The sequence below is a fragment of the Lepisosteus oculatus genome, chromosome 2 (assembly GCF_040954835.1).
Source record: "Lepisosteus oculatus isolate fLepOcu1 chromosome 2, fLepOcu1.hap2, whole genome shotgun sequence".
Classification (NCBI taxonomy): domain Eukaryota; kingdom Metazoa; phylum Chordata; class Actinopteri; order Semionotiformes; family Lepisosteidae; genus Lepisosteus; species Lepisosteus oculatus.
The window spans coordinates 66715727-66737041 of NC_090697.1; the positions used below are offsets into that span (position 1 = coordinate 66715727).

Here is a 21315-nt window from a genome sequence, read left to right on the forward strand (position 1 = left end):
ATGGAGGGCGTTCAGTTTTCATTTCCTGTTTAGCTGCCATTGCCTCACAAGATCAACAAACAGTCAAGTCAGACATGACACAGTTGAGCTGCCCTCCCCACGTTTATTTATGTGACCGTGCAATACCACTTCCGACAAAACAAGAAGGAACAAATAAGGCCGACCCTAGGTTCTGCAAACAGAACATAAGGGCAAAAATGGCAACAAGTTCAAATTAAATTCCGCCCTTAAACTGAACTGAACACCATTTTTATTCCGAGATTTTTTTTTCTGTGCTTAGAATAAACTGTTAACCACATTGTTGAGGCTGCTATGTTGGGGTCACTGAAAATTCAGCTTGACACACCGAAGGCGTCACTCAGAATATAGTCAAGTTTTAGCTTTACTTAGCCTGTTCTTCTTACTGTTTGTGATTATTTTGCATTCTTACTTATGGTTCTGTATCCCAAATTGTGATTTTGTTCAAAAGGTGCAAGCCTCAAAGAACCTCTAAACACAGAATGAAAAAAAAAACAATCACAATTATCAATATCAATATCACAATTTTGAATTAATGATAGAATTGAGTAAAAAAGGTGTAAAAAACAGTCATTGTTCATGGCTTTGTTGTTCACCAGATAGTATTGTATCTTTTATCTACAGTGATCAATAGCCTAGAACAGGAAATCAATCATTTTTACCTGTTCAGCAGTTACCAGTTTGTTTTTTTATTAACTGTTTACAGAAAAAGAAAATGAGAGAGGCGTTTTGGCGTCATCTAGTGGAAAACTAGCTGTCATTCCATTCCTACAAGGTCCGGCCTGGTAAAACTAAGTTCTATCTGCGGAATAACACATAGCACCCGGTTGAATGATGTCCTAAAGTCCACCTAGCCTTTCTCATTTGATAGACCAATTTAAGATGACAAATTTTGTTAGTATTGTCCTAGTCCTGGTACTTCATTTTGTTGTCCCTGCAACTAGATAAGGCCAGTTTTCTTCATCAACCAGTTTCAGTTGGTCAGAGAACTTGTAGTTTTACGATATAGTCTTATTGATCAATGTTGTGTGGACAACATATTATGATTACTTCTAGTAATATCTTATCAGAAAACTTATTCTATGGGAATACGTAAAGTTTTAGTCGACACTGAAAGAAAAAGAAAATAGACACAATGTAACTTCTTCATAGGGGAAACATGTCACTTTCTTTTCCTTTCAGCATGGAATAAATAATTAATTCAAAACCTGTTCTTTTGTAGCCTATGCATGCTGACGCAACTTATTCAACATTTTGTTACGTATCCATACTACTGTATATGAACATTCATAATATCGTAAAAGGATTGTATGGTGAGAATTGTGTGTCTCTCATTTGTTTAGGTTCACGTTTAGGTTTCTAGTCACTTCTGAGTGGAGAGAACAATTACTGTACATAAAAAAGCAAATCATTATGTTTTGCTAGTTTTTAAAATAGTTATTGCTGTTTGATCTCTTTAAATGACTCAGAGGTTACTGTAGTGCTGGGAGCGTAGTGTTTCACACAAAGTTTAAGTTTTTCACACAGTCTTAAAAACAGATCCACCAGGTGAAGAGAGGTATTGAGATGAGGGTATTGTTTATTTCTTTATTGTCTTGTTTCAGACTGTTTCCATTTTGGAGATACCTTTTTGTGCTCTGTATTCTACTGCCATTCATACAAAGAAATGAACCTCAGAGCTCAGTTATAACACAGGTTCTCTGACTCCCCTTTTCTCTCAAACACTGTTGAAGACGTGAATGTAAGGGCTTAAAGCCAGCTTTTTGTAACCGATTAATCCCTTCACTCACACCAGAAAAAAGAAAAATACAAAAAATGCACTTTTTACAAAGTTAAATTAGTCCTAACTATAATGTACCCATTCATGCACCAAATGCACTGCTTTTTGTTATTATGTCAAATACATACAAAAAACCAAATTATTTGAGAAAGAAAAAAATATTAGATAGGTCGATTAATCAAAAACCTGTTAAATTACTGCAAAAAACAAAACAAACTTGTATGGCGTTTTGAATTGCACTGAGAATGTGAATCTTATTTTATTATATCTTATTTTCTGCCTTTGTGCTTTCTAGGGATTCTGAAATGGGCACCAAACATGCCTACAGTGTTGTGAAAAAATAGGCATTTTTATGCTTTTATTTGGGAGGGCTCTGTATGGTACATGTCTTTGTACTTCTCGGTAGTGTGTTATTTCAAAATACTGTAAATTGTGGCTCAAAAGGTCTTTCAAAGCAGAACTTTAGTAAATGACATCAGAGAACATGTGTCAGTGTGTCTTTACAAAAGGCTAAAAAGGATTGAACTGTTTTTTTATATTTATGTATTTCAGAGATGGCTTTATTAAGCACGATAATATTTATAACAATTTTATTATGTATTATGGAACATTACACTCACATTTGCAGTTGAAGAACCTGCAGAGAGCAGTACTAAGTAATGCAGATTAACAGCCCGAAGGACACCACAGGCAACCACAGCACACATGATGTACAGTAGTATCATGACAGAATACACTAGAATCTGAACCCTTGCTTTGTCACTGGTTTAAACACCAGATCAGTAACCACAAGAAAATCAGAAAGGTATTTTCTTATAAACAATGAAAAAGTAATTGTGTTATGAGTAATGAGAAACAATATTGTCTTTTGGTATGCTTTTCTCAGGTGGCTGCAATCCTTTTTTGCAAGTCGCTCACTATACCAGTTCGCAATGAGACCCACAGCATGACAAGCAGAATTATATTGATTTGTACACACAGCTCATCCAAATAGAGTGAATCACTGTGTCTTACTTTGACTGCACAAAGCACAGGACAAAAAATTAAAAACCCACTTTTTGGAAGGTAAAAATGTGAAACTGTTGAAACAGGATTTACATTTCAAAGAAAACTTTGAGTGCTTTCAGATATGCTTGGCTGCTTATTTTATAGTTTGAGCTGCGCTGACCAGACCATACAGCAATGGCTAGGCCTTTGGTGTCAGGGGCACAAAGCACCTTTTCATTCCCCTAGGCCTCAAAAACTGCCCTCTCCTGCTTTTCAAAATATACATTTCCAGTGGCGTGTGGCCAGGCTGGGATGTCTCCAAATGTCTGTTTGGTTTCTTTTATCAGAAAAGATTGACTTCCACCAATCTTATTAAAAGATGTGACACACATTTTTAGGTGGGATGTTGAGGGTAAATTTGTCCACTTTCTGGGCTAATCATTTTTTACATGATTATTTTTATGACATCATCCTCCACTGAAACCTAACTTTCCTGCTTGTTTATTTAAGAGGGTGGGAAGAGGTAGGTACTTTTTTAAAGGAATGAAAGAGGGGCTTTGTTTAAAGTGTTTTTCTTTTTTTCCCTCCTCCATATTCTTCGTTCCTCCCTCTCACTCCCCCTCATACCTTCTCTCTTTATCTCCTGTGTGGAAAAAAACTTCTAGAGAGCATTTAAGAACCATTCCAGTCCTTAGTCTGCTTGTTTAGGACACAGAGAAGAGACACGCATACAGAGTAAAAGATGGGGACAGTTCTGTTTGGCATTTGGGTTTGCGTTGTCATGTTTCTTGACAAGAGCTGGGCTGAGGGAAAACAGCAGGCCCAGAACTCACAAAGGATCTCGGGCAATCCAGCAAGGGTTGCCATGGCTACAGCACCATCAACCATCATGCCTGGGCAACACCTGAACATCTTTTCTGGTGAGTATATATCATTTGTAGGAAGACAATTTATGACGTTTGAGAGGAGATAAAATTGTTTTTTTGTTGTGTGGTGTATTTAATCTTTGCATTATTTATTTGGGGCATAATTGGCACTTAGTTTAATGCAGAGAGAGGCTGTTCACTGTGAAATACTGTATATTTCATGGATTCTACTTTGTAGCTTAAATGGATCCCATTTTTGTTGGTAATGCATTTACCTCAGATGACTGTTTTACTTGCTTTTAGATTCCAAAATAGGTAACGCAATTGTGATATTTTATTCTTATGCAGTTATGAATTTTCCTAATAATATGAAACTTACATTAGGTTAAATTATAAAATACTAGCCCCAATGCATACTGTATATTATTGACTTATCTCATAGACAAAAGTATATCAACATTTACCTAAAAACCGTTAATTAAATAACCATTAATTCATTACAGTAAAAGTGTTATAATTAGTGGACATTAAGAATAAATACAACAGGTGAGAAACTTCTGTACACAAACAATTCTGTCAATTGTATGCAGTCAAGAATAACCATATTGTTAAAACAATATTTCTGGAATCTGTCCCTAAACAATGAGACCCATTAAAATTGCTCAAATTCTATAAACCCAAATGGCAGTGCCAGGCACCTGAGCATCATTCTTATTTTTAATATTGCTCAGGTGTTCAAAGCATAACAACTTACTGTATCTTCAAAAGTTCCTGTTTACATTAAATACCTTTAACTACCTACTGTACAGTAACTGCTGTGCCAGTGGTGGGATCTGCAAAGACTTGTTATATCTTTCTTGGTCTTATAGGCACCAGCCACTGCCTGGTCAATGGAATGGCCATGTTTGAGGGGGCAGTGTGGAGTCCCGTCCCCTGCTCCATCTGCTTCTGTGAAAGAGGGAGAGTCACCTGTAACAGCATCCCCTGCAGAACTACAGGTAGGCCTGCCTACGACATCTGCTGATCGACACAACTCTGTAGAAAGCCTCACTGCTCAAGCATTATGTCATGGTGGGAAAGATCAAAATGAAAATGCATTCTCTGTGTTGTTTGTGTTTTCAGTGGCCTTTTACTATACATAACTGTCTTCTCTTTTATAATGTGGCAGTCCAGTATGTCCTTATTTTACTAGGAAATATATACAGCTGCAAGGCTGGGCTTGTTACATGAGCTGACTTTTAACCATTTGGTGTTAGTGTTCAATAATGTAAATATATTAATGATCTATTACATATATAATGATCTATATTATATATAGAAATATTTAATCTAGGAACTGATGTTTATAGTGAATAATAGAGAAAAGAGTGAATAATATTGTTCTCTCCCCCACGCTTTCTGCTCAGGAAAAATAGAAAATACTTTAAGGCAGTGAATGATAAAGGTGCATTCCATGCAAAAAGATAAAGAAAAGAAACACAACTTTGGCTGCTTCAGATGCTTCAGATGTGAAGAAGCAACAGAGTTTTAGAAATGGTTCAGAGAAAGTAATGCCTCATTCTTGTATAGAACATAATATTGATCATCTTCACAGTCTACTCTAAACTGATAATACTAAAAATGCTGATAGTAGGCCAGAAATTGGATTTTAAAAAATTAGAAGTTTCTCAGATGTACAAGAATTTAACCTCTTTTGTCACAGCAATTCTGAAAGCTTGAAAATCTGAAATAGTAGTCATCTTAAATCTCATATAGGATATACTGCAGACATGTGGCAGAAGGTATGATGGTCAGACTAAACATAAACCTTTGTCTCTGGTGCAAGACTGTTATAGCACACTGCCCACTATCCTGTCAAGCATGGTGGAGCATGTTATTAGGATCCTTCTGATCAGCAGGGAGTGGTGAGAAGCATCTGGAACTGAGTGATGATTGAGCAGAGCACAACTGAATCCTAGAGAAAAACCTGCATGATTCACTCAGGAATCTAAAACTGGATGGAACATTTCCATTTAAGTTAAACAATGACATGAAGCACAAGGTCAAAGCCACACTGGGATGGTTTGATAAAAAGAAAGAGAATGTCCTTGAATGGATCAGTCAATGTCCTGAATTCATTGAATCCAAAAGAAAAGCTACAGTAATATTTAAAGACTATAGTCCATCAACAATCATCAACACACTTGTCAGAACTGGAACAACTGTGAAAAGCTGATAGAAACCTATACAAAAAGACTGACAGCAATAATAACTTCTACCAAGCCTTATCTTAGGAAGCTGAATAATTATGCATTCACTTAGTGTATGTCCTTCACAGATTTTTATTTACTGTACAACAATGTTCTATTTGATCTTTACAGTTTTAAATAAAAAAGTTTATACTGACATTAAATGTGATGTCATTGAGTAGAATATTCTTGTAAGGTACAGTACTGTACATTCACTGTGGCATAATCTTAGAGCTCTCAAAATACTTTAACATATAGAAGAGCTTGAACTGTATTGTTAATTTCTGCTGTCAAGTCATTTCACTCACACTAACACCAAAGTGCTACCAAAAGAAGTATTTGTATGTCCATGCTGACCATGTATTAATGATCACTACAATCCAACTTTAAGATGTTGGATTGTAATTTTTCTTTTTGCTTACACATCTGAAAATTAACAAATCACTTCTTGGTATGACTGAAAGAAGGAATTTGGTGCAGACGCTTAATTCAACCCTTTTACAGACCCTCAGGACCCTCTGGTTCCTGCACAGAAAGTAAAAATCCCCGGAGAAGTAGCAAAGCAAACATCCAAGCCGGAGGAGGCCAAGGCGAAGACCAGGAGAAAAATGTACAAGAATGGCAAACTGCTGCAAGTCATCAGTTCACCCAAACCAGACACCACCAAGAAAAGCCAAGATGCCAAGACAAAGAGGCAAGAAGCCACTTCCACTCAAGGGAAAGAGGTCAGTCAGGGTCAATCTAACCAGAATATGTTATTTGCATTTGAAAATTAGGAGTAGAGTTCCTAAGTGGCCAACTTCACCTTCACGATTATTGCATTTGTATTACTGTAAGTTCCAGATCAAGAGTGACAAGAGTAAAACACTCTTCTATATGTAAGCATGTAGTCTGCTTTATATGAGTTTCTGTGAATTGCATGTCATAATTCAATGCTTTCAATTGGTCACAGACATTCTGTAATGGTTGCCGGGTCAGGCTCCCGCGGAAAGAGTGTTTTAAGACCTTATGCGAGGCAGCAAACAAAGAATAGGAAACAGAGTTGAGGGTAGGCACACACAAGGTTTATTGGTGCTCACAGTGATGATAGGGAAGTCCATGCAGAAGTGAAGTGTAAGTATCCATAGCAACAAATCCAGGGAGGTCCACAGGAGAATCTGGAAACAGTCCATATGTACATTATCTGGAAACCCATGAAAAACAAGAACCAGGATTATGGGGCTTCGTCCCAGGCCCCAAGCTCAGAAGGTTAGGTTGACTATTACTGGACTGTGCCCTCAAACGTCCCTGTGAAATCTGGTGGTATGCGGGCCATGAGACAACCATTTTCCAAAGCTGAGCCCCGAAGGCTGGAGGGGAAGACAACTTAAATAAGAGACTTAACTAGACACACCAGGAAGTAATAATTAAAAGGACTATCTAGAGAGGACTAAAGCACCTCCTGGAAGAGAGGATGTCGACCGTGACACATTCGTTTCGGCCAATTTGTTCGAAAGGTACATACTGTAGATATATAAAGCCACTCATGAGATACTACACCTTTGCTTTTCATAGAACAGGAAGCATTTAAAAACAAATGCTATTCCAGAAGTGAAGCCTGAAGTACTGTAATTGCACCATCCCTTAAAGTATTTAAAAAAAGAGATTGGAATGCAGCGGTACTAAATATCTCAGGATTTGGAATGTCATTTTTCAAATATGCTTCTTGTTCTAAAAGATCAGAAAAGATTGACTAAATAGCTTGCAGGAATTTATAAAATGATGAATTGATGGATGGATGGAAGTAAGGGCAAGGGCAATTTAACAGAGACAGTGAAACAAGAGGATTTCAGTGAACAAGACTTTAATTTAACTTAAATGGTACTGTTAATTTAAATAAAATGATCTCTGTAGTTCAAGAGAAGAGCTGGAAAATGCTAGCTGCAGTTTCAGAGCTTCCAGGATGTCCACATGACCATTTTCACATTCCTGCTCGTAACAGGTGGGGAAACAGGAGATGGGAAAGAAACCGGAAACAGGGAAGATTCAAGAGGGGAAGGGGGTGAGACCCGCCCCAGAGAAGAGAAAAGGAAGTAGCAGGGGGATGACAGATGCCAAAAGGGCTCTTGACAGGTCGACTGTTACCCAGGAGGTCCGTCTCGAAAGCCGGCGCCGGCTAGTTGACTTAGATGACATTGATGATAACTTCGATGAGGTCTACGATAAGCTGGACGACTGGTTCCTTGGGCGCCCACTCCCCGGTGACCCTTGGCACCCCAGTACCAGGACCAGCATCATGGAGTCACTGCCCATAGGCTGCCTGCTGTCAGATACTACCATTGCCTGCAGCAACTCAAGGATGACCCATGTGCCCATTCTGAAAGACCCTGGCATCAAGATTCTCTACCTGGCAGGTGAGGGGACGTGCCTTAATTCTGGGACTTCATTTATGTTACACCACAGAGGTGCCTAGTACTCAGGATCTTATGTACAGTAAGTTAATACACAAGATGGAAACATCAGACTGCTTATAGCCCATGATTAATCTTTAATACTGTGTGTATTATTCAATAAGGTCATATTTCAAAAAGTATTCAATAATGAGCATGGGACAATCAAAAACAAATTTTTGTTTAACCTACATCTGCAGATTACTATACATACTGTGTCTCATTGCTTTAAATAAAATAAGCAAGAAAACATCAAATAATACCACAAGAGTTAAGAATCAGTGTGTGCGCTGATCTAAACCTGTACATTCTTGTTTGTTGTCAGAGAATGCAATATCCAAGATTCCGGCACGGGCGTTTGCAGGACTGCCAAACTTGGAGTGGCTGGATCTCAGCAAGAACAAGCTGAATGACTCCTCTCTGCATCCTGACCTGTTTCGGGTAAGCCTGTACTCAGATATGACACCATTTCTCTTATACTGTACATGCTGCACTAGGCCACTGAGAACCCCCCACAGAAAATGTTATAGGTTGTAGCCAAACCATTTGTTGAAACTTTGTTAATTGTAATTACAATTCATGCATTTTGTAAACTGCAATCTCGTAGATTTACAAAAAAACCTACTGCTGTCTTAGCTCTCTTGTTTCATCACTTACTTAGTGTTGGTTTTCCATTGTTCCACATGCTGAAGTGCAGCTTTTTAATGGCATAACCTTAATTCTACCTTGGTGATGTATGCTCTTAATTTTTAAAAGGGTCTTTTTGTGAATGAACTGCTGTCAAGCAAATGAGAGCTAAACTGTACCCGTGTCACTTGCTTGTTCTCACCATGACAAATCTCCAGGAAATTAAAAAAAAAATCATTGATCCTTCTATTTATAAACTTTTTTACTTTGTCTTGCATAATTTCTTTTCAACTGAGCTAACCTGCACATTACTTGCTGTATTTTTCTTTACTGATATGATCAAATCCAAATATTGTAATTATGGTTCCACAGTGAAGACTGTGCAGTATGTGCAAAGATGGACTTTGCAATGTATTATGTGTGTTAATGTACAGTATGTGCAACGAATGGACTTGTGGTTGTGGTTTTATATTTCTAACTAAGAAGGCTGTGGATTCAAATTCCAGATGGGGTACTGTTGAGCATGTTACTTTGCTCCTGTCCTGGACAAAGGCCTTGCTGTATTAATGTTTTTATTCTAAGCCATTATTGTCAGTTGAAAATTTGCTTTCAATGACTAATCTGGTTAGATAACATTACATACAGTAGGTACTTATTGTGTAACTAACCATTGTCTTTCATATTAATGTGGTACGGTAAGTGACAATAAGTAACTCACACTCCATACCAGTAAGAATATTTATAATTTGTTGGCTATAGAATCTAACTAAACTGAAGAGGTTGAACCTGGATGGGAATCGAATAACAAAAATCCCTCAGCTGCCGGCATCGTTGGAAGAGCTGAAGATGAATGACAACAAGATAAATGATTTGACCCCACAGAGCTTCAAAGGTATCTTTTGTGAATAATATAATATATAATAAAGTAGAATAGTAATAATGCATAGCGTATGTAGGCAATTGTGTGAACAAAATGTTATTGTATTTATCTAATTATTCTTTATTTGTATTTAAATGTACTGTATTTCAACCCCTTCCCCATTGAAAGCACAGAAGCAGTTACAGAACAAAACTGATCCCATACACTTCTTTTAGAGATACACGATGTAAACTTTTTTAGTAATATGAATGAAAAAAAGAAAAACAGGGAGATACACATTTTGACAAGGAAAATTCATCCCTTTCCTACGTGAAGCGTAGTTCAGGACCCTATGCAGACGGTATAATCCGGAAGTAAGTGGAGAAGGACTACAGGGAAAAGACAAAGAGGATCAGGACAGGTTGACAGACAGGGGGACGTGACAGCGGTGATCCGGTGCTCGGGGGGCATGGCACAAGCAAACAAATGCCAAGGGGGAAAGGTCAGAGCGCCCTTAAGAGGAGGGACGACGATCCTAACCGTATTATCCAATACAGGGTAGCGGGGCAGCAGGAGCCTATGGACAAGAAATACAACACATTTAGTCATTTGAGTTACTTTATCAATAGCAGTGTCACTGATAGTTGAGAAAATATTGTGTAAATCTCCCCACCAAACACAAAGCAATAAGCGTTCTTCTCCTTCTGGAGAGGGCCAGTTGCTTAACTTTCAGACAGTGCACCCCAGTAGTTCTGAAACTCTGAAATTGGTAATGGGTTGAAACCAAAGACAAGTCCAGGCAAATTTACAAATATGTCCCAAACAGAAAACTGAAATCAAATCAATAGTCTGTGGTTTGATTCCCCGAACTTGAATTCCCCAAACTGGACCCAGTGTTCATCTAGGACCAGTGCTGGGAACCACTGCTCTGGACAGAGACCCCCTTGAGTACAGTATGTGGGAGAAATAATAGCTGATTGCTCTGTCATACCCTTTGTTAATGAAGTGGGTGTGTTTTGCAGGTGCCTCAAGGCTGTTGACATTGGAGCTTGAGGGGAATGACTTACATGATGGTAACGTGTCTCCTCTGGCCTTCCGACCACTGAAGAAGCTCATCTACCTGAGATTAGATGAGAACAGGTTCAGGACTATCCCTCCTGGTCTTCCTCCCTCCCTACAGGTTTGTCTGCCACCTTAATTGAGGAAATAATAAAAGCACAACCCCTTATGAAGGTGGTGAAAGTAGTAATGTTTCAAGTAGACTATGAAGAGACTGTACAGTTTAATCCAGTGATAAAATTAAACTCTAACGATTAAGATATACAGTATATGTATGTCCATATTAGGGATTATAGTTCTGTTTTATTGTGGTTTTGTCCTCAATTAATTTAAATCTAATCATTAGATTACATTTATTTTAATATAGAGCTCTTCCCATCAGAGCATCACAGAATACTGTGCAGTTAAAACCAAGAAAACATGCACACAGAAGAAAGTTCAGCCTTGATTAAAAACACATTTGTATAAAACAAATTTAAGCTTAGAATGTTTCATCTTGCTGAAAGTGTATGGGATTGCATTCATTTAGACAGTGATTGTAACACCAGAGTAACTGTTTTCAGCTGGTTTTGTGTACAATCAGAGAGTTAGAACTTGAAGAGAGACTGGGACGTATGGAATAGGTAGATCATGAAGAAATGAAAGACTTTGATTATGAAGAGCTTAGTATGTTAGAAAAGCCCTTTTAAAGTTAATTGATGATTGTAATGATTTTAAAACCAGTTGTTATATAACGCCTAGTGTGAAATAATAGCCACAGTTTGAACAAGCTGGAGCCTTCTTATTTTAGCAGAGGACCTGCAAAGTAGTAATTGCCAAACTCAAGCTGCAGAAATCCATGAAGAGACCATATATCAAGCACAGGTTTCAATCTACTGTAACTATATTTCTGAGATGGTAAAATTATTTGTTTCTTTTAGCAGATGGCACAAGAAGCCATCAAATAATGTGACCGTCCCAAAAAAAAAAGACGAATGAGTAGTCCGTTATGATAAAGAAATGAGCTGTGGATTCTGAATTGTTTACCATGTGAGGTCAGATTTGAAACCTTCATCTGCTGCTGCAGGAGCTGCACATGGATGAAAACCACATTGAGGAGATCCAGGAGGGAGTTCTGAACAAAACTCTCAACCTGAAGGTTCTCGTGCTGAGCAACAATTACATCCAAGAGAACCGCATTGCTCCTAGAGCATGGATTCACCTGCCGTGAGTACCAGCTTCATTTAGAACTCAAAACTGGGTGTGCTCTCAGCTCTCTGTCTGGAATCCTCAACTCAAGTTAGTTTGGTCTTATTATTATTCCACTGGTCTGCTCTGTGTATGAGTTATGACTCTCCTTTAAAAACACAGACACAGTGTGTAGAGAGTCTGAAGCACAGTTAAAAGTAAAAATCTATGCTGATCTAAGGTGCAGTAGACACTGATTTTGAGGCTGTGTGTGTGGAGCTGATGTCTTGGTTGGAGGAAATTCATTGGTAAAACACAAAATCCACAAGTGCCCAGACGACAACATGGAAAAAACAGGATTCCTATTGTATGGCAGAACAAGAAGAACAGACACAACACAAATGTTATGGGCACAATGGCCCTCTCTCATCTGTAATTTTAATGGTCTTGTAGCTGGTATAATGAAAGATAATAGACAAAAGGAGGTCATGAAAGTCAAAGCTTTTAGTAGTTTTTTGGACTATAGACTTATATCCAAAGATTATATCCAAGGGGAGAACAATTTTACAGGGGTTAGCATTGGTGGTTTGCAGCACTGGAGTCCTGGGTTCAGTTCCTGGGTGTTATGTTCACAAAGTTTGTATGTTTTCCTGTTGTTTGCGTGGGTTTCCTCTGAGAACTCCAGTTTCCTCTCAGAGTCCAGAGACATGCTGGTAGGTAAATTGGAATATTGGACCTCGTGTGAGTGTGTGTGTGGTTGTGTCTGTGTCTCTGCCCTGCAATGACCTGGCGTCCTGTCCAGGTGTATCCTGCCTTGTGCCTGTTGCTTACCAGTACAGGCTCCAGCTCCCCCGTGACCCTAAATGGGAAAAAGAAGTTAGAATATGGATGGATGACTGGACCTGGAAATATGGATGGATGACTGGAAAGGTTGCCTTTGTTAACGTGTTTCATTATTTTGATTACTTGGCCATGCAATATTGTCTGATGAAGATTGAACTGAAAAATTACCGCTTTCATCTGGATTTTGTATGTGACATTTGTAGTGTGCTCTCTGAAGGCACCAGTTCTGTAGGGTTTGGTGCATTTATTGGGACAATTATTAATTGTAGCAGTAAATCACAAAATTGATTCTTTTGAAGGCTTTAGAATCCAACCATGCAATATAACTCAAACAACGCACACACACAGGTACTAATACACGAGGATACATTTAATAATACATAGAATATGCATGTAAACCTAACAGATCTTATCGAGAGGGTTATCAGAATACAAAAGATATACTGTATATTCAATCAGTTACAAAGTGTTACACATATCAAGAGGACATACATTCAGTATATCATTCATTTAGACCGTTTCGTAAATTAACTTGGTTACACCTTCTACATTGGATACTCAAAACAAGTACATAACTCTTAGGAATTAAATTGATATCAACTGGTTGGGATAACAATTGAATTCTCGAGCTGTAATGCATTGAAGTTGGATACTCATCCAATCTCTGGTGATTCAGATCTCCTGCGGGCACAAAGAAACAGTTGCAGGCTGTTGCTGTCCAATCCACGCTCTCTGGCTCAGTGCCAGGCTGTGCTGTGCGGCTTGCGACGGTGCGCTGCTGATGCTCACTGACCATCTAGTTAGTGTTGACTTTAACTAGCAAAGTTTGCGCACAGGAGAAAAGATGACTGTGGGTCCCAGCAAGTCAGGAAGAGGACCGGTTCGTTCCTGATGAAGAGCTAGTTCTGAATAGTGATTCAGCTGTCCACAGTTCTGACCTGTTCACGAGGCCTGCTGCTGATGCTAACCTTGGGTGGATCCTCTGGTTACTCTCTGGCAACCTCCGGTCTAGACTCTTAGAACAAAGGAAAGTTCTGGCACTTGGACACACTGGCCGTTCCGTGGTTGTCCGGGCTGAGTCTCAGGATCGTCAGGAGGCGCGCTGCGAGAATGTCCTGCCCTTGGGAGCCTTCTGCTCCTGGGCCGTCCTGCCCTGGAATTCTCCTTTGAATTCCCTTTAGAAAAGTCCACAATAGTCTCTCAGGCCCTCTGTGTTGCCTGTTTTTACCTGGAGGAACTTCAGCTCGTTCATTGGCTGAAAGTTTCATGCCCATCAGAGTCCCACGTGGGTTACTCGGCCCTACCAGTCCCTGATTGGTTGATCAAGGTGAGATATGAGTCACTTACTCCTGACACTTAGGAATGCAGTCCAGATGTCCATCTGGCACTCCCTAGACAGATAGGCGCCAATGGATGACCATTGATCATGATAGCCAGGCTTAGCTAAGTGCATCCCCATTTGGGAGCTGTCCCTTATCAAAAGAAAACATCTTTAAATCAGCCTGGATGAATAGTTTCTCTGTGGCTGCACCACAGAGATGAACAGAGAGATGAGGCCTCATTTGGGAAAGCACAGCAACACTTAATTCTGTCTTATTAATAAGCATTGCCGCTACACATTCATTTTATAAACAAATCCCTTTGGTTAACAACAGATGCTATCAAGTCATTTATTGTCCCGTTCCTGGAGACTTTCCTGTACAGTCCAGATTCAAATCAGCAGACTCCAAGCTGTGAGATCTATTCCAAATTTCCTGATGACAAACTTCACACAGGGGCCTTGTTTAATACTTCTGAAAGTTTATTTGTGTCTTGTAATTGTACAATATACTGTAAATATCGAAATAAGTCTCATGTCAAAATATTCATCACAGATTCAAGAATTAGTTGTTGCGCACATTGCTGGCAGTGCAAATTGTGATTAAAGTGAATTATCAGCTTTAGTTTTCACTACTCAAATATCAGACAAATATTTTAAATAGAATTAGTTATGAAAACAGAAACCTGTACATTTATCCAGTTTCATGTTTGTCAGGCTTCAGAGCTGTAAAAGAGATGCACCAACTTTTTGATCAGATGTGAACTGAAGTATTGTAGGGAAGAATTATTAGGAAATTATTGAAGGGTGGAGAAATAACAAGATAAAAAGAAGCCGTTTAACCTGAGGTACTGTTCTTAGCCAACCAGGAGGGGGAGACATTCACTGGAACAAATCTGCATCCTTTCATAGCCACAGTGGTCCACGCACTGTAAAAGAAATAGAGACTGATTGCAATTTATGACTGAGATCTGTCTTGTCAAGCACTTCATATTAGTGTAGGAATCACTGAGATTACTTTAGTGTCGAATTTAAAAATGAGGTCTGACACCCTCAAGATCACAGAAAAGAATCAAATACTAGAACATGAAGAGATGTTTTCAATTCAGCCTGTGGTAAGCGAATGTCCGCTGGAGGGGAATGTTTCTGAGTTGTTTATGCGAGTGTGAGGGCTGGCTGTAGAGCCAAAAATATACAACAACCAAGAGAATGAATCCTCATGTGGCAAGAAAACTTGTGTAGCTTACTATGGTGTTTTTGCAGTTTTACCTTTGAAGTACAGCATATACTGCAAAAATACACTGCCTGTAACTCCATCATCCAGCAAGCTACAGTGAATGCCTGTGTATCAGCATCATTTGCTGTCTTATAGCATTGTTTTAGAACAGCTGGATCTGCACTTGACTGGTAATAGCATCCAGCGAAGTATTTGCAGTAGCTTCCTTCTGTCATTGCAGTGTTGGTACCTACAGTACTACTGCTCCACCAGCCCTGTAGATGTTCTGCAGTATTCTCTAACATTTTCACCAGCAATACAAGATCTGTAGGTAATCTCTACGCTTAAGGTATTCTACATTTCAGAAAGTAATGTGAGTGCTAGAATGTGAATATGCCATCTGTTAAATTACAGAAATATTTCATTTGGACTGGAGAGAAAGATTCATTTTTATTCTCCCCCCCCCCCTACTTTAGTGGAGAAGTGGTGCTTGATGCAAGCTACCACTGCAGTTTTTTTAAAGTAATAAGCACGCCTTGAATTAAAAGGCATTTCGGCTGTGGCTAAGATGACAGTTAACTCTTTTTAACATTCTGGGCTGTGGCTTTCTCAGCACTGCCTGCAAAATCTACCAAAGCATGAAAAACAAAACTGTTTCTCCACAGTAGACTGCTACTGACACCAAATGGCATTTTGAACAGTCTCATGAATGGAATCTTAACATTAAGTGTACTATTACAGTGATGTTCTACCATGGTCGATGAGGCACTGTCAGTATCTTCTCATGGCAACATTAGCCAAAGGAGTATTCACAGTGACCTACTCCATGACTGGTGAGGGAGTACAGTACAGTATATAGTAAGTCTCCTGACTGCTCAGATGTCTGGCTAACTCCACAGAGAGCCTATCCTAACAGCTCTTCTCCCTTCAAGACCTCTAGCTGTGTCTCATTCTGCAGCAATGTCCAATCACCAGGTGACTATCTTGGCTCATGACCCCCAGTAATGAGCCTGGATCAAGATGGTGGCTTCCTTTAATGGAAAGGCCATAGAGGCATTCTGGCAAACTATTTAATACCTTAGGATGAAGTGTCTTTGTTTTCAGATATGGCATTAAAATATTGACCTGAGACTAATGAAATGTGGACTTCCTTAACCAAGTAGACTGGATGTGGAATCAGATGTGGACTGAACCTATAAATGTTGTGGTGGTATAGTGCCTTTGCAGTGGTTAGGCAGGAGGGATGGAAAAGATTTGCCCAAAGATGTTGAAACAGCTGGACAAATCTGGGGTGTCATGCTTACCATGCCTCTTCACTGTTACATGGAAGATGGGTATAGTACCTCTGGAATGTCAAACCATTTTTAAGAAAGGGGAACTGAAGGTGTGTTCCAACTATGGGGCCTCCCTGGAAAAGCCTAGCCATAGTCCTGGAGAGGAGACTTCATCCATGAGTTGATCCTCAGATTCAGGAGGAACAATGAGAATTCAGTCCTGGCCTGTCCTGAAACAATGGACCAGCTCTCTGCTCTTTTGCTGATATTTGAGGGCTCATGGGAGTTTGGCAGTCCAGTCTACCAGGACACAGTGTTGGAAAATTCACCCTGGCAGGAGACCATGATGTAGAGTTACTATGGCTAGGCTGTTTTATTTTCATTTCATTTGGCTGCTAGAAACCAGTGTTTATGACTGACTTGGCTGCTCTGAATTCAGGAACAGTACAATTAGACCGCTCTAGTTACACACTGTCTTTGTCCAGCTCTGTCATAATCTGCCAATATAAATTCTGTCTTTTGACAAAGGTCTCCAGGGAAGGCGGGGCTCACCGCAGACATGGCTTGGTGTCTTTTAACTAAAAAGTGACAATTTAGAAGTGTGCTGCACTTCATTTCAAAAGGCTTGGCCCTTTGTTCAGAGTTCTGATATGCTCTGTGAGTAGAATCAAATCACTGTTAATGGATGGAACACAATAGGCAAACAATTAATTATCTTGTTTTATGGAGTTTCTGCATACAACACATTTCTGTTTTTACATTTATTGCTTTTACTTAATTACATTTCATAATGTAGGCAACAAGACCACTGTACTGATATTAGACACACCTGTAAGAGGTTTTGTTTTCATTCTAAATGCCTGTATTACGGGATCATTGATTTTAAAGGAGATACAACTTTGTATATAACACTTAAAATTTTTCTACTTTACTAAGTACCATTTTGAAGGCATTTCCAGTTTTGATTAGCTGTGTGATATACATCAGGAGGACATTCTATCCTTCCTAATTTTGTAATGGTTCATCAGCCTAACATTGTGTTGACAGTTTCAGCAATGCACCTGGCATGCCTTGAACGTTTATTATCCCATCATTATTTTCAATTCAGCAAAACAGTTAACATACACTGCAAGATTTTTCTTATTTTCTTTTGAAGAGTTCCTGCTTTAATTGAGCCCTTATAGCCTCAAGTGCTCAGTCATGCGTGCAGTGCAAGATAAAAGGAAGCAGATGTCAAAAAGCATTTTGACTTGCCTTTTTCTGACCTAAACAATCTGTAATGGCAGGAACATCTCCATCTTGTAGACCAGTCTTTTCAAATGTCTGACGCTACTCAAGGCTTGGCTTTGTCAGTACTGGAGGTTAATGGTTCAAGTACCTGTGGCAGACCAGTAGGTGGCGCTCTTCCATTTGGATTCGAGTTCTTGAAGCCAGTTGCCTGGTGACTGTGTGCTGTAGCTCCTAATAAAACTTTAAAGCAAAGTTTTAACTAATTAAAGATTCCATGTCACTTTTCAAAAGCATGAGGATGTTATTCCTGGTATCCTGACTAACATTCAGTAATTGTGGGCTTAATTGTGGGCCTTTTCTCTCTTCTCCTCCAGATACACTGTGTAGAGGGGTTATTGGCACTTCATGGCATGATGACCATGCATGATCCTGGTGGATGAAATGGGTTTTCATCCTATATGTAAAAGATCAGACAGTACGATGGCACAGTGCTTAGCATTGCTGCCTCACAGCACTGGGGACCCGAGTTCAGTTGTTCCTGGGGTGCTGGCTGCTTGGAATTTGTATGTTTGTGTGGGTTTCTTCTAGGTTTCCTCCCACAGTCCAGATACATACTGGAGGGATAATTGGCTTCTTGGAAGTTTGATGCTGGTGTGAGTGTTTACATTGTCTGTGTTTGTGTCCAGCTCCCCTGCAACCTTGGAAGAAATGGTTAGAAAATGGATGGATGGATACAGTATGTAAAGATCTTTGTGATCCTGTGGGATGGAAGGGACTATATAATAGCACCATTTATATGCTGTTTGGTTGCAGTACATTTCTTTTTAGATTATGGTATCTGTGAAAAAAATTAGGATAAAAGTAGGATTATGGAACTAGAGAGTGCTACTGAGTGATGTGGTCTTTTCTGGTTCCAGACATCTACAGTAACGTATGCCAGCATCCTGTTCTTAGCTGTTAGATGGGATTAGCTCAGCTGCTAGTAATACTTCAGCTTCTTTCCTCTTACTATAAAACTACTACTCACTATAAAATGTACCATCAAATGAATGATTCAGCAGTCCTGGTTCTGGGCTTATGGAGGCAGGCTGTGATCTGGAAGCTACTACAGACTATTAAATAGCCCTGTTTTGCCAGAATATGTTTTCTAAATCCCCTGCGATCTACTTCTGATACGGCATGAATCACAAATGTGCTGCCTTTACGGGTCCTGGTGGGATAAAAACCAGACTTTGATTTAGGGCTTCTCCTTTCAATCTGGTGCAGGATCTGAGAAACATAACATATACTGTATCACCCAGGGAATCTGAGCACTGAATAGCACTTTTGTAAGAGATTCTGGATTGTTGTGTTTTCCTAAGGAATGCTACTGTTCTCAGACTATATTGATTAAAACAAATTTAAATCAAAAGTTCATCCATTCCCTATAGTGTTACCTTTAGTTTTGTGCATCTAATGTCATATTAATTGACTGACTTATGGATGGATAAATGTGCACCTTTTTTAGCTGGATTCTGACCTAATGATACCCTATTTCCATATAAGTATGTACCTAGGGGGTTATATTTGAATGTCTAGCAGGCAATATTTCAAACTAACTGACAGTATGATTTTCAAAGCTCTTAAAGAATGGAGGTTTTGAGCAGGGGAATGAGAAAAGTTACATTTTCTTCACACAATCATACAGTAGTTTGAGAAAATCAGCTTCATTATATCGGTATAAAAAATGTAATACTCTTAATTAGAAATTGGATCAGATTTTGAACAGAATCAAAAGAAACTTCTAAAGTCATCCTGTAAAGTTTGATGCTCATATTTACTGTTATTATTTCCAAGAGGTGTAATTAAATGTAAATAGACAGGGATGATTGCAATCAGATAAAATATATCTCTCTACAAGTTTTGTTCTGAATATGTAGAACATTTTTGCAAGCCTTTCAGTAATTCTGACCAAAACACTTTTAATATCTAACAACATGTAGCGAAAATAAATTTGAACAAAAATGTCCTGTTTTCTCGAAAAACACCCATCCCATTATTCCCAGCGCTGCTGTTTTATTAAAGGAAATGCCAGTGGATTAGGCTGGCCCTGTGGTGTGAGAAAGTCCCAGAGCGTTTTGCCTGCATTTGATTTTAATTAGAAATCATCTTGTTGGGGATGAAGAGCCAGTGGGATAGAATATGTGTTTCTGGGTGTGGGGAGGGAGATCCTTGCTGAACTTCAAACCACAGCCATCTTCTGCCTGACCCATGTCTCAGACTGGTCCAGGCTAATCCCTTCATGTAGGGGGGAATTTAAGTGCAAATACTTTTCAAGGTGAAATCCATCCTTCATAGAAGTTCAAGTTCTTGGAAGCGTTAAACAATGCTCGGAACATTCACAGGAGTGAAAATAAAATATGTAGGATGATTCCTAGCAAACGCGATTAATTACAGAATCGTCAACAGCATTTCTCACACATTATTCAAGGGACTGTTTGTGTCTTTTTGTTGACTTCTGGTAGGTTCCATAATTGTTAGTGATTGTCTGCTGCATTTAAATCTTTTCCTGTAATACTTCCATAAAGCTGCACAGGAAGTAGTGTTTCAGTGTTCTGAAAAGCTGCAGTATTCAACGGGTGTGTCCTAGACAGAAGTCTTGCAATTTTGTTCCCATCTCCCCTCACACTTCGCTCCTTACCGTCTCACTTACTGTAAATAAAATAGGCTAACTGCCTGAAGGGTGAAAGCTTCCAGATCAGATACAGTTCAGTGTCAAAATATTTCTATTCCACTGGAAAGTAAAGGATTGCATTACCTTTTTAAACTTTTCACATACCAGCTAATTCATACAGTAAGTGTAATTGTTTTCAATTGTTTTCATGGCCACAGCAGGAGAGTCACAAAGAAGAAGTAGCCAGCATATCAGCAGAGAGGATATCAGCAGAGTGACTGTAGCTAACCTTCTGCTTAAAATGATCTGCTTGGAGTCTGTTCAGGGTTAAAGTTGAAAGTTTAAAGGTGAAATCATTGACTACTGTGGATAAGAGAACATCTGAGGTGACAGTAAGGAGAGTGGGGGAGAGGTTTGCTCCCTGACCCTGCTGTTTTGTCTTTCAAAGACCTAAAGGAAGACATGTGTGTGCAGACATCATGGTGAGTGTAAGAGGAGGGCAGCTGAAATGTGGTGATGTGGTGAGACATCTGTTTCAAGAGAAGAACGACTTTGTTGCAAATTGAGGACAAGCTCCCCACTCAGCAGTACATTGACAAAAATTGAAGCATTTCCACTCCTGTGAGCCAAGGAAAGTGTTGATTTTCCAACAGGACAACAACAAGACCGCTACAATTACAATTGGCCTAACATGCTCACTAGCTTGCTCACCAGTGCCAAAATACCATAGGAAGAACAAGTTTAGAAATGTCTTAAGGGTC

At 39.2% G+C, this 21315-nt stretch overlaps 1 protein-coding gene across 1 annotated transcript in view; it reads left to right on the top strand.

Moving 5' to 3' along the window:
• Nucleotides 1-3415: 3415 nt before the first annotated feature.
• LOC102686187 (extracellular matrix protein 2) overlaps nt 3416-21315 on the top strand; it is a 30902-nt gene continuing 13002 nt past the window's right edge. Inside the window, exons 1-8 of the mRNA XM_006625613.3 lie at nt 3416-3705; nt 4521-4649; nt 6384-6604; nt 7861-8272; nt 8634-8749; nt 9695-9827; nt 10817-10974; nt 11920-12059. Of these exons, the coding sequence (XP_006625676.3) occupies nt 3528-3705; nt 4521-4649; nt 6384-6604; nt 7861-8272; nt 8634-8749; nt 9695-9827; nt 10817-10974; nt 11920-12059 (1487 nt within the window). The 5' untranslated portion in view covers nt 3416-3527. The remainder of the gene's footprint in view (nt 3706-4520; nt 4650-6383; nt 6605-7860; nt 8273-8633; nt 8750-9694; nt 9828-10816; nt 10975-11919; nt 12060-21315) is intronic.